The following is a 12,194-nucleotide window of genomic DNA, read 5'->3' as shown; positions in this document are numbered from 1 at the left end:
CTGGAAGAGGTTTTTATTCAACACCTGCACAGCTGTGCTGATGCAATAAACACTTTTCTACTGTGTTATCATGCTGATGACAGCGGTGAAGTAGATCATTTTTAGGCCACTTTATTTTCTTTCAGGTTCAAAAATGAAACCACAATTCTGATTTACATCCCACATTCTTTTTATTATATTAAATATAGCATATATTAAATAACAAGCCTGATTAGTAGCACTGGCTGATATTACTTAAAGTATCTATAAGAAATAGTAAACATCAGTAATATCTAATTTTTAGTACATATAAGTCAGTTTAACTCTTAGTGGTATGTCATTAAACTGCACTGGATTATGTTGTTTGAGATGGTGAAATAAAGACATTATGCTGATCCTATAATTACAATGTTGCACAAGACTGTACTCTAATGAGTGGCATCCTTCTGGAAACCAAACCCTTTACACACACACCATCCATTCACATTTTTTTTCAGAAATTAAATCGCAAACAGTCAGTAACCTGCACAGTGTACAGAGTAATGTGATATGGTCATTTTTTATATCTTACATAAAGTAGGCTTGAATTTATCTATTTAATATTTAAGATGTATCGCCCAGCACTACTCACAAGTCTATTCTGTTTTTTTTTTTGCTTTTTTTAAGCTTTGATATGCATACACTGATACATTTACACACACTGCCTCTGCAAAAACATTATAAATGAGGAGGCAGGTCACTGGTTTCAAAAAGAAACTGGAGTGTTATCACTTACATTTACAGTCTGTTTTTATGTAATACACGATTTAGACTGTATACATTTAAAAGTAAATTAAATAATTAAACCAGAACATAACTATTCAAATCATTTTACCCTCCTCCTGGACAGCTGCCTACCTACAGGTTTCAATTCCAACCCAAACCTAACACCCACTTAAAGACTTCTGTTGATAGTGATCACTCAAATCAGATGGGTAGATTTGACTAGGCCCAAAGTATGCAGGAGGGGGAACTCTCCAGAAACACCACCCCAAACAGGACATGTTCTACATTTTTAAAAATGTATTAAATTTAGTTATTCTAGCTGTTTAACAAATGGGTTACACTGATAACAAATCTTAAAAAAAACTGTTTATTTCACACACAAAATTATAAATGATAAGCTTGCCTTAAACAAAATAATATTTAACATGACTGATTATTATCATGAATGAACAACTTTGTTTCCAGGACTTACATGTACCAGTACAGCTCCATAGCTCTCCTCAGTATGAATCAGATCTCATAATCAATCTGCAGTAAATCTGTCTGAAACAGGAAAAAACACATTTATGAGCCTTAAATTTAACATGATCTCATGACAAGACATTATTATTATTTATTATACTTGTATTTTCTGTTTAACAGATAACCAAAAAGGCCTCTGCCCTTAACTTATCTTTGTGCACAGTAAAAACCCATACATACACTACTGAGCAGGCACACAAAGTGATACAAAGTGACATATAGTGACATACAGCCCACAGAAGGGTGGGCACCCACGTTTAAGGGCCTAGCAGGGACAGCTTGCCAAACCAGAGTATTGACCACACAACCCGCTCATCAACAACATGGTGCTCAAACCATTGAGCCACCACTGCCCTGTGATCTGGGTAAGAAGCCCATATCTTGTCCATCTCATCTTTCATCAGCTAAGATTTTGGATGGTTTGCTGAAGAGCTAAACAGCTGTCTCTGTGAAGCGGCTTAACAGGACTTTAGTTAGAGCTAAATTCTAGTATGCCTTCTCTAAAACAGATAAAACTTTTAATACTGGCGGATATGTAATCTATACTGTTTACTTTTTAAAGGACTAAAGACACTTGCTGCATGTCCAGCAATTAATATTTATTTTCACTTAATATTCATAATATTTTGGTTTCATATTTATTCGAGGTAAAGCTTAGGCTGTCCACCCAGACCAAATCTAGCGTTGATCAAGTTTAAACAGTTACATTAATGCACAATATTGCTACATCTGTTATCTACAAAACTTTCAAGAAAAAACGTGATTACAAAAAAAAAGGTTACATTTTCTAGGAAACATTTATCAAACATGGTTTACAATAGATAAAGTTGTTTTTAAAGCACTAATGCCTATACAATCAAAATAAATTAATAAAGGCCCAAAATAAATTTTACAAAATCCTTTGATATCATATTAATCACATGCTTCTTCAGCTTTTACGGACACAATCACACACCCAACCTTAGCACTGTCATATGTCATTATTATATGTATACTGGTACTATATTATGCTATAATGGCTTCTTCAATCCAGGCATAACAGGATTGTTTATATTATGCTTAAGCTAAGTGTGTGAGCATATGATTCTTTTTTGTAATGTATTCTAATATAGATATAATTCAGCATGCATTTATGTTAAGTATCAGATCTAAAGTTATGCTGTCCACCATCAACAGATCCTATAGCTAAACTAATCTATAGCTAAACAATCCTGGCTCACAATTAACCTCTAACATGACAAACTATCATAACGTTACCGTTTTCACAACCTTTATAATGTTTACTTTTAAAAGGACTGAAGAGACTTGCTGCATGTTTAGCAATTAATATTTATTTTCGCTTAATATTCATTATTAAGCCGTCCACCCTGTCAGGTTAAAATAACCGTGTGTTCATTTCAGTTCTTAATTTTTTATCTATCACTCATTAACACATTTTAAATACTTCCACAATTCACAATTTCCTTACTTGTTTTATAAAAGTTTAAATACTAATACTAATTTTCTAGGAATTATGTATTTAACATGCTTTACAGTAGATACAGCTGGTTTTAAAGTACTAAAGTCTACACAAGCAAAAATCACAACAATCACACACTTTTCTTAGCTTTTAAAGAGCCAATCACACACCCAACCTTAGCACTGTCATATGAAATTATTATGTGACTACTAATGTTAATTTACGCTATAATGGCTTCTTTTACCCAGGTTTAACAGCATTTTATATATTAAGGTAAGCTTAAAGTGTGATCGGAAGTTTCTTTTTTTTATCCAACATGCATTTCTGAAACTTATCTAATATAACGTTAAAGTTATAATTTCCACCATCAATATTCACAACAAATCTGTCTTGCCACTGATCTTTAACACGGTAAACTATCATAGCGTTACCTTTTCACTCCCTAATGTCCATCTTCAGCGGCTAACAGTGATTTTTTTACTCTAAAGAATAATGTTTCCTGTGTACAGAGTAGGAACATTTCTTAAGCTAGAAAACAAGAAAGGCCAAAAAATCTCTACTGAACACACAAAACTAAAAGTAAAGCTCATAGCGACCAAGCCAGATAGCTAGTATTTGTTTACGTGCGGCTACTTATTTATTTATTTTCATTATTTACATTCAGCTAGTTAAACCCTACTACTCGGCTATGATTAAGTTTATCTAAAAGACAACAACTGATGCCTTTTTTATTCTTACTGGCATATTTAAACACTTTCTCTAATAAATAAAACATGTTTAAATAGCTGTTTATCCCTGCCAATAAGATTAGTCAGCAAGCTAACTCTAGCTAGCGTTAGCTACTTTATAAGCTAGGTTAGCTAACAAAAGTGACTCACCTTGCGCCGACTGGCTAAGCTAATTCCAACCCAAAACACAGAGCCCGTTAGCATGCCAGCTAACCAGCCTTCCTAACGAAAAATGTGCTTCAGGTTGGTGAGCTTCGAAATCAGCGAAACAAAAGAAACAGCAGTCCGCCTGTTCGCAGTTAGAACTCCTAAAGCCGTAAGAGTCGTTGGGTCTTCTTTTTATTCACTTTCCCAGCGGATAAACAACATTAACTCCAGTCTTTTTGTGCGGATAGCTGAGTCGCTCCTAGCGATGGCCGCCTCGTGAATTAATCTTTCTTGTGATTCGAGTCTTTTTAGTGAATCAGTCAGAGTAGAACCGATTCACAAGTCCAAACGAGTCGTGTTCTAAACAGTGATTGGCCCATATACAATATTTATTTACCTTCTCGCAGTGAGAATGATGATAATCCGGGATCAGTTAAAGTTTACTGCCTGGTTAAGTAAGTAATTAGGTCTTAAATAAATATTTTTAAATACATATTTGTAAATAAATATTTTTAGGAGGTTTTATTTACTAATTTAACTATTTTTATAGTAACCTGTCAAAGAATTCCCTGCCCACCCTGTTATATCGGGATAAATATAAAATCAGTGCCATCATAACCTTTATCTGTTTCCTATCATGGCACAATAAAAAATAATGTGACAATTCAGCAATTAATAATATTTATTTTGACTTAAAATGTCTTATATGTTCCATATTTATGGTGGACAGCTTTAGCTGTAATTTTTTATTTATTTTATTGAAATGTACTTAGTCCCTAAGGTGACATGAGACCGTCAGCTTTTAGAATGAGAATTAAGTGTCTTTTACTTAGAATTACACCCTGTCTCACTGCAAGAGACTCCAAAATATCACCATAATTCATTCAGAGATTAAAACAAAAAGAAACAAATTCACTCCTTTTTTTCTTACATAAGATTATCCTTAGATTGGGGCTTTTATGTAATATATAGTTCCTTCATAGGCATTCATTAACAGAAAACTAAGCTTTATTATTCTCTGCCTATGACTTAATTATCTTATTCCCAAGCATTAGGATCTCGATCCCCTGCTTAAATAAGTCATGGCCACACATTATTAAATGCATTTTTCTTAACTTACAACCAAATTCAGAGTTTATCAAAACTTGTTCTTAAATATTTTCTTAACCTTACCATTTCCTTACTTGTTACAGAGTTGATTTAATCATCAGTTAAAATTGATATTTTCTAGAAATAATGACATGATGCTTTATGAATATTGTAATAATTTAACATGGTTAGTAGACACCATTTTTAAAGTACTGGTGTCTACATAAGCAAAATATATGTCTTTGATCATACTGCAATTTAACATTTTTGTTGTTGTTCTTGAGAAACCAACAGCATTGTTCACAGCTCTGCTCTCATAATAATGATTCCACTTCTTCATAAACTTGAATAAATCTCAAATACTATAAGCACTAGTCAATATTAAACTCAGAATAAACATCAGCACTCTAACAACTGTTCAAAATTCACTTTAATGTGTAATTTTAATATGCCTTGAATGAGGTCTCTGTCTAAAAGCCTGTGTTTATAAGCAATTAAGTGGGTCCTAAAAACAAATTACTTTTGAAGAATGATTGGTGAATTAAATAATTTTATTAGTTGTTTTTTTCTTAGCTTTTGTAAAATTGTCCCCAGAATCCTACCACAAAGTAAATTAGTAAGTTGCTCATTAATGAACCACATACATTTTATATGCATTTATGTTATTTTAAATTTGTATATAATAAGATCTATAAAGTTATTGGTTTCTACACTGACAGTGTATGGGTAAGGACAGGATCTTTTTTTTTGCCTAGGCAGATTAGCATAACATTGAATTGATGTTTGAATCATTAAATCTAGACGTTTGATTCATTGAATCGGATCTATAAAGGAATCGGCTCTAATGAAGTGAATCAAACCTTCCGTCACAGTTTGCTTCCGTGAATACAGACTCTTTCCTAGCAGGGCGGCGGCACGGAGTGGGCGTGGCGTTCTGTGTATACAGACACAATCTAACCAAAAACAACTAATATGATATACAACTCTAAAATCTACATACAGACAATTCATTCACTTTAACTCTTTATAATTTAAAGTTTTTAAAGCAGATTTAGAATATCAAAATTTCACACCCATTAAACTAAACTTATTTATATATTAAATGGCAAACAATTGATGCCAGAAACTAAAAGGACACATATTTAGTAACATAAGAAAAAAGGTGTGCTCAATTCTAGTGAATTTTAACATTATTCAAATTTACATTTGAAGATTCTACACAATTATTATATAAATATATAATAACACAGAAAAAAAAAACATTTGGCTGCACTTGTTTAATTAAGCAAAGTTCATAAAATAGCATATTAGGTAAAATATTCTCTATTTAATATGTACACATTACTGCACTCATTAATCGATTTTGGAATTTAGTAGAAAGCCTTTTTCTGGACAGTAGAGACAGTTACTCCAACAAAAGCAGGATAAACTCTTTTTAATAAACTTAATTTTGGTACATCAGATGACCTCAAACAATTTGTTGCATGCACTAAAAAAAAATGACAGAAATATAGAATGAGTTTGTAGTTTTCGCAGCATTATTTTAGTTTGTGTTTAGTGCTTAACCCCTCAACAGGCCAGGATTTCTGCCAGTTGTCTGCCTGATATTACACCAGGATTTCTATTCAAGCATTACATTAAACAGTTTCATGTTTGATAAGGAACATTACTAAAACCACACTTATAATTGCAATAGAAAAAATAAAAAAGTAAATCTGCTAATGTCAAAATATAATGAATAAAATAATGCAACTGTCCCTTTCCTGAACTTCATTTTAAAATCAATATTTTCCTGAATACAAATTAAACAGTTCATGTCCCCAACACATTTAGTGTCGTTATGTTTGTCTAGTTTTTATCTCTATTTTCAAACCTGCAGAACTTGGGTTTATTTCTGTTACTGATCTGGAATTATTAATAGAGTGAACAGGCAGCTTCTCCAAGTGTCCTATAGGAGTCTTCAAAGCCCTCAAATTTTCTGAATGTAAATAAGTTATTTTACTGCAGAAAAAAGGGGTTTGTATCACCTACACCTGTAGCCTGTAGACAGGACAGTGCATGTTAAGGGGTTAACCTGTTAAACCTGTATATGTGTCATGCACTTCTGAGGTTATTTGTTAGAGTAGTTCATCACATCAGATTATTAGTTAAATCAATATAATATAAAAAATGAATACTTCAGAAATATATGTAAGTACAGTAACTAAGTATTTAAACCTCATTATTTCCCACATTTGATCAAAATACAGAGACAGGACTAGTCTAAGTGTCCAAGGCTGTCTTTGTGTGTCAATATAATTTTCTTTTAAAATTGTAAGTTTGACCAAAAGAGCAAAACTGTAAAAATAATCACAGCATTAATATTTCTTAATTAACAATTTATTTGAAAAGAATATATGGGGGCAGAAAGAAGGAGTGTAATAGAAAGCCTTTTTCTGGACAGTAAAGACAGTTACTCCAATAAAAGCAGGATAAACTCTTTATAATAGCCTTAATTTTGGGGGAGGAAAACAATACATTGGCAGGTGTCCCAATAATTTAATCCATACAGTGAATATTAAACATATGAACATAACATCATAGGCTCCTTTATGAGGAGACTACGGTGGCCCTGAAGGGCAAAACCACATTTTGAAAAATGGCAAGAAAATAAAAAAGAGATGCACTTAATGAAAGAAACGATTAAAAATAGAAATAAAAACACAAACAAAAAATAAATGCAAAAAACTGACACTTTTATAAAAAGAACATAAAAAGAACAGCAATAAAATAAAATAAAAAACGGACACACTTAAAAAAAAGAACAGCGGTAAAATAAAAAAACTGACAGTTTAAAAAAAGAACAGCAATAAAATAAAAAAGAGCAGTGAATAAAAATAAAAGGAAGCACACAAATAAATAGGAGCAATAACTGCACAGAGAGTGGTGCTGTTTCTCCCAGAGAACACGTCATCGTTTTGCACAGACGGTGGTGCTGTTTCTCCCAGAAAAAGCACCATCTAAATACTGAAACTAGCAACAGAAAAATAAAGAGGATTGCTGAAAAAAAAAAGAGTGTAAGCTAAATGCTAAAGCTAACACGCACAGGATTATGGGACCTTGAGTTCGGAAACCCACAGGAAACATGTCCAGCGGGAGAAATCACTGTTATTGGGATTTTACTGCTCGTGTAAGTATAATTCACAGTTAGGCAGCTGGTTTAGCTCACCTAACTCAGTAATTTATACAGATTTACCACAGCTCACGCTGTTAGCAGGGGTTTAATGTGTGTAATTATATTATGAGAACTATGTGCTTAAAATACGACAAGAAGCTAACAATTCCACCTTAAACAACACAGCAGTAACTGGAACTGCTGTAGCATTTAAGGTGGAATTAAAAACAGTAAACACTTATTTCAGACACTTATTTATGAGGAGTAGAGAGTATTAATATGAATGTAGTTCTGCAGAATCAGTGACATTAGACCTGAGAAACTCTTCAGCTGTGATTAAAGGCTAACATTAAAGGGTTACCTTAAGTGGCCTATAATGGATTTTCACCTGTTTGTTATAAAGAATAAAATAGAAGTACAGGCCCAGCACAATTATTAACTATAGATGTACCAACAATAAACTACAAAGTAGATATTTTAACAAGAACTCCTTGCTTGTTTGTTTTTTAACAGGTGATGCTGCTGATTGGTTCGAATGATGAAGGGGGATGACTCTTTCTCGCTCCACGCTCCCTGGCCAGCCAGTCAGAGAAATGGAGACGTTTGGCATATTTGCTCTTAATTTGTTGCTCTTTTATGTTGTTTTTGGTTAGGGGAGATTTTATATAAATGTTTTATATTTATATTCTTTTCATATTGCAGTCTGCCCTAGACAGGTTGTAACATGATTATGTTGCATAATATTATGACATAGTTACTAAACTATAAAGTTACTGGAATATGATATATATATATATATATATATATATATATATATATATATATATATATATATATATATATATATATATTATATATATATTTTTAATTATTTATACGCTAATTGTGAGACTAGTGTCACCTGTTACCTGGACTTCAATCACTCTGTAAATCACATTGATCATGATTCCATTTATAAAAGCAACAAAAAAGTAACTATAATAAAAGTGGATATATGTTGTGGGCGCTGTATACCATCACTGTTGTGAAACCACTTTTTTGTACAATATGTGAATTTTATATTTAATATTTGTTCTTTATATTGCATCAGAATTTCTGTCTGCTGGAGAGTATAGACAGTTACTCCAAAAAAAGCAGCATGCACTTTTTTTAATACCCTTGATTTCAGAAGAAACAATGAACCACTGAACTAAAAGAGTTTGGATTGCTTTTGTTTAGCTGATTCTACTATGAAGTGAAGGCTTTCTACCATATTTTAGAGCACTGCTGTGGGGAATTGATTGCACATTAGTAAGGTCAGGAGGTTAAATGATTACCACCACATCTCAGCCCAACGTATCTCACACAGATGAAGCCCCATCATTCCACAGAACACAGTTCCACTGCCCCAAAGCTCAATGCTGGGCATTTATTGTTTTCATACATTTACAGGAGTGCAATGCTCGTTCTCTGTCTGCAGCTTTGAAACTGAAAACATGTCTCCTAACCACCAGTTTAAATAACAGAAAAAGACCAGAAATTTTTACATCTTCAAAAAGAAATAACTAGCCCAGATAGCAAGCATACATTGGCTCAATGTATTTTGAAGGGAAAATAAAAACATGTATGTGATACATAACGAACATTAATATAAAACAGTGGACACTGAAAGAGAAAAAGAAGACTATATATTTATATCTATATAAATTATTTACATTTAAAAATTATACATATTTATTGCTAGTGAGTGCATTTTTTATAAAGTTTAAAAGTAGTTTAAAAGCCAAGTAATAATTACATTAAGTAAAAATATTTTGCATTCCTTCTACAAAAGTTCTTTCTGTTAATTTAAATTAATTAATAATTAAACAGAAAGAGATTATGTAGAAGTAATGCTACATATTTTAACTTGATGTAAGTTAATTATTACTTGGCCTATATATATAACGTTCATTTCATTTCTTTGTATTGGACATAAAGGCAAAAAGTATATAATTACACACAAAACTATAGTTTGAGGTTTGATTTTTATAGTGAGTTTGAACAAGCATCATGTGCTTGAAACCTATAAGTTCTATATTCACTTTTTAAAATGTGCCAGTAATTTTGTCCAGCCCATTTTGTCTGGAGTTTTGTGTGTCAAATTTGCCTTTTGTTCTGCGTTGTTTTGAGATTTACTTCATTTTCTGGAGTTTTAGGAGTGCCAACATTTTCGACCACGACTGTATATACTGCATACTCTTTGTATGAAACAATAAAATACAAGACAGTGAATTTACAATGCTTTAAAAGATCTTTTAAATAACAGCATTATATTATACATTATTATATATTATCTTAATTTAATCTTACCCCGCTGCGTTTATCCCACTAGGCGAATTCAGCTTCAACTTATTTAAATATAAACATGCCAGCCTGAATTAACGGTCGTAAAATGACCACGTGCTTCAGAACCTCAGCATTCTTCATCATTTCTCGTGTACAGTGTGTGCATTAACATATGCGAACGAGTATGGTTTAAAGGATTAAACTTCACCTGTGTTAGCTGAAGTGCTTCGTTTACAAACACACACAGACACACACACACACACACACAGGAGATCGGCGTTAATGCCAACGTTTTTCCAACGTCAGCTCCACGTTGGTCTGTAGGTTACCCAGCAAAAAGCTACACATCGGCCCTTCGTGGGCTAAGTGTGGGCACTGTGGGCAGGGGCTAGCCCATTAAAATTCCAAACAGGCCCAACATGGGTTTTCTGTGGGCAGCCTGTTCATTGGCTGGCCCACTCAAATCCTATAAAAGGCCGCTGTGGGCTAGCCTGAACTGGTCCAGTGCATTAATGCCCCTGTAGGCCCAGTGTGGGAATTATTTGGACAGCCAACACTTTGATGCGCCCACACAAATCCCAGGCAGGCCCACTGTGGGTCAGCCCACATTCAGCCTGCACCATTTCACACGCTGAAGGGCAAGTGTGGGTTATATGTGGGCAACCCGCACTCTGGCATGCCCACACAAATCCCAGGCAGGCCCACTGTGGGTCAGCCCACATTCAGCCTGCACCATTTCACACCCTGAAGGGCCAGTGTGGGTTATATGTGGGCAACCCGCACTCTGGCATGCCCACACAAATGCCAGGCAGGCCCACTGTGGGTCAGCCCACATTCAGCCTGCACCATTTCACACCCTGAAGGGCCAGTGTGGGTTATATGTGGGCAACCCGCACTCTGGCATGCCCACATAAATCCCATGCAGAGCCAGTGTGGGTCAGCCCAAATTCAGCCTGCACTATTTCACACCCTGAAGGGCCAGTGTGGGTTATATGTGGGCAACCCGCACTCTGGCATGCCCACACAAATCCCAGGCAGGCCCACTGTGGGTCAGCCCACATTCAGCCTGCACCATTTCACACCCTGAAGGGCCAGTGTGGGTTATATGTGGGCAACCCGCACTCTGGCATGCCCACACAAATCCCATGCAGAGCCAGTGTGGGTCAGCCCAAATTCAGCCTGCACCATTTTACACCCTGAAGGGCCAGTGTGGGATATATGTGGGCAACCTGCACTTTAGCATGCCTACACAAATCCCATGCAGAGCCAGTGTGGGTCAGCCCAAATTCAGCCTGCACTATTTCACACCCTGAAGGGCCAGTGTGGGTTAAATGTGGGCAACCCACACTCTGGCATGCCCACACAAATCCCATGCAGAGCCAGTGCACTGCACCATTTCACACCCTGAAGGGCCAGTGTAGGATATATGTGGGCAAAACACTTTAGCATGCCTACACAAATCCCATGCAGAGCCAGTGTGGGTCAGCCCAAATTCAGCCTGCACCATTTTACATCCTGAAGGGCCAGTGTAGGATATATGTGGGCAAAGCACAGTTTAGCATGCCCATACAATTCCCATGCAGAGCCAGTGTGGTCAGCCCAAATTCAGCCTGCACCATTTCATACCCTGAAGGGCCGGTATGGGTTATATGTCTGCAACCTGCACTTTGGCATGTGCACACAAATGTCATGCAGGGACACTGTGGGTCAGCCCAAATTCAGCCTGCACCATTTACACACTGTAGGCATTGTGGGTTATATGTGGGCAGCACGCACACATATGTGAGCATGCCCACACAAATCCTATGCTAGGTTACTCTGGGTCAGCCCAAATTTACCATTCAATATTTTACAATCTGAAAGTTTGTGTCATAACAAGTTCATATGAAGGGTATCTGAATATTTTTTATTGTTTTTGTCTGTGAGAGCTAGGTAGATTAGCTAGCTTAGTGGATAGGAGCAACACTGTGTGAAATGTAGCATCAGCTCTGAAATATTTTCTAAACCAAAAGTGGAGAAAAATCAAGGTACCACAGCAGAGTTG

At 35.2% G+C, this 12,194-nt stretch overlaps 1 protein-coding gene across 4 annotated transcripts in view; it reads right to left on the bottom strand.

The window, feature by feature from the left end:
* The window catches only part of si:dkey-118j18.2 (uncharacterized), a 129,227-nt gene that overhangs the window by 13,980 nt on the left and 103,053 nt on the right, over positions 1 to 12,194 (bottom strand). Inside the window, exons 1-3 of one of the 4 annotated variants that reach the window (XM_022683720.2) lie at positions 3,604 to 3,901; positions 3,157 to 3,224; positions 1,217 to 1,287 (exon numbers count right to left, since the gene is read on the bottom strand). The exons of 1 other annotated variant lie outside the window; for it this stretch is intronic. In XM_022683720.2, coding sequence (XP_022539441.1) covers positions 1,217 to 1,236 — 20 coding nt within the window. In that variant the 5' untranslated portion in view covers positions 1,237 to 1,287; positions 3,157 to 3,224; positions 3,604 to 3,901. Of the gene's footprint in view, positions 1 to 1,216; positions 1,288 to 3,156; positions 3,225 to 3,603; positions 3,902 to 12,194 lie in introns of those variants that run through there. 2 more of the 4 variants (XM_022683715.2, XM_022683717.2) reach the window with 2 other exon arrangements.

Source organism: Astyanax mexicanus, chromosome 1 (assembly GCF_023375975.1).
Source record: "Astyanax mexicanus isolate ESR-SI-001 chromosome 1, AstMex3_surface, whole genome shotgun sequence".
NCBI lineage: Eukaryota > Metazoa > Chordata > Actinopteri > Characiformes > Acestrorhamphidae > Astyanax > Astyanax mexicanus.
Note: the sequence above shows the minus strand (reverse complement) of the source record. Positions and strands in the feature narration are given on the sequence as shown.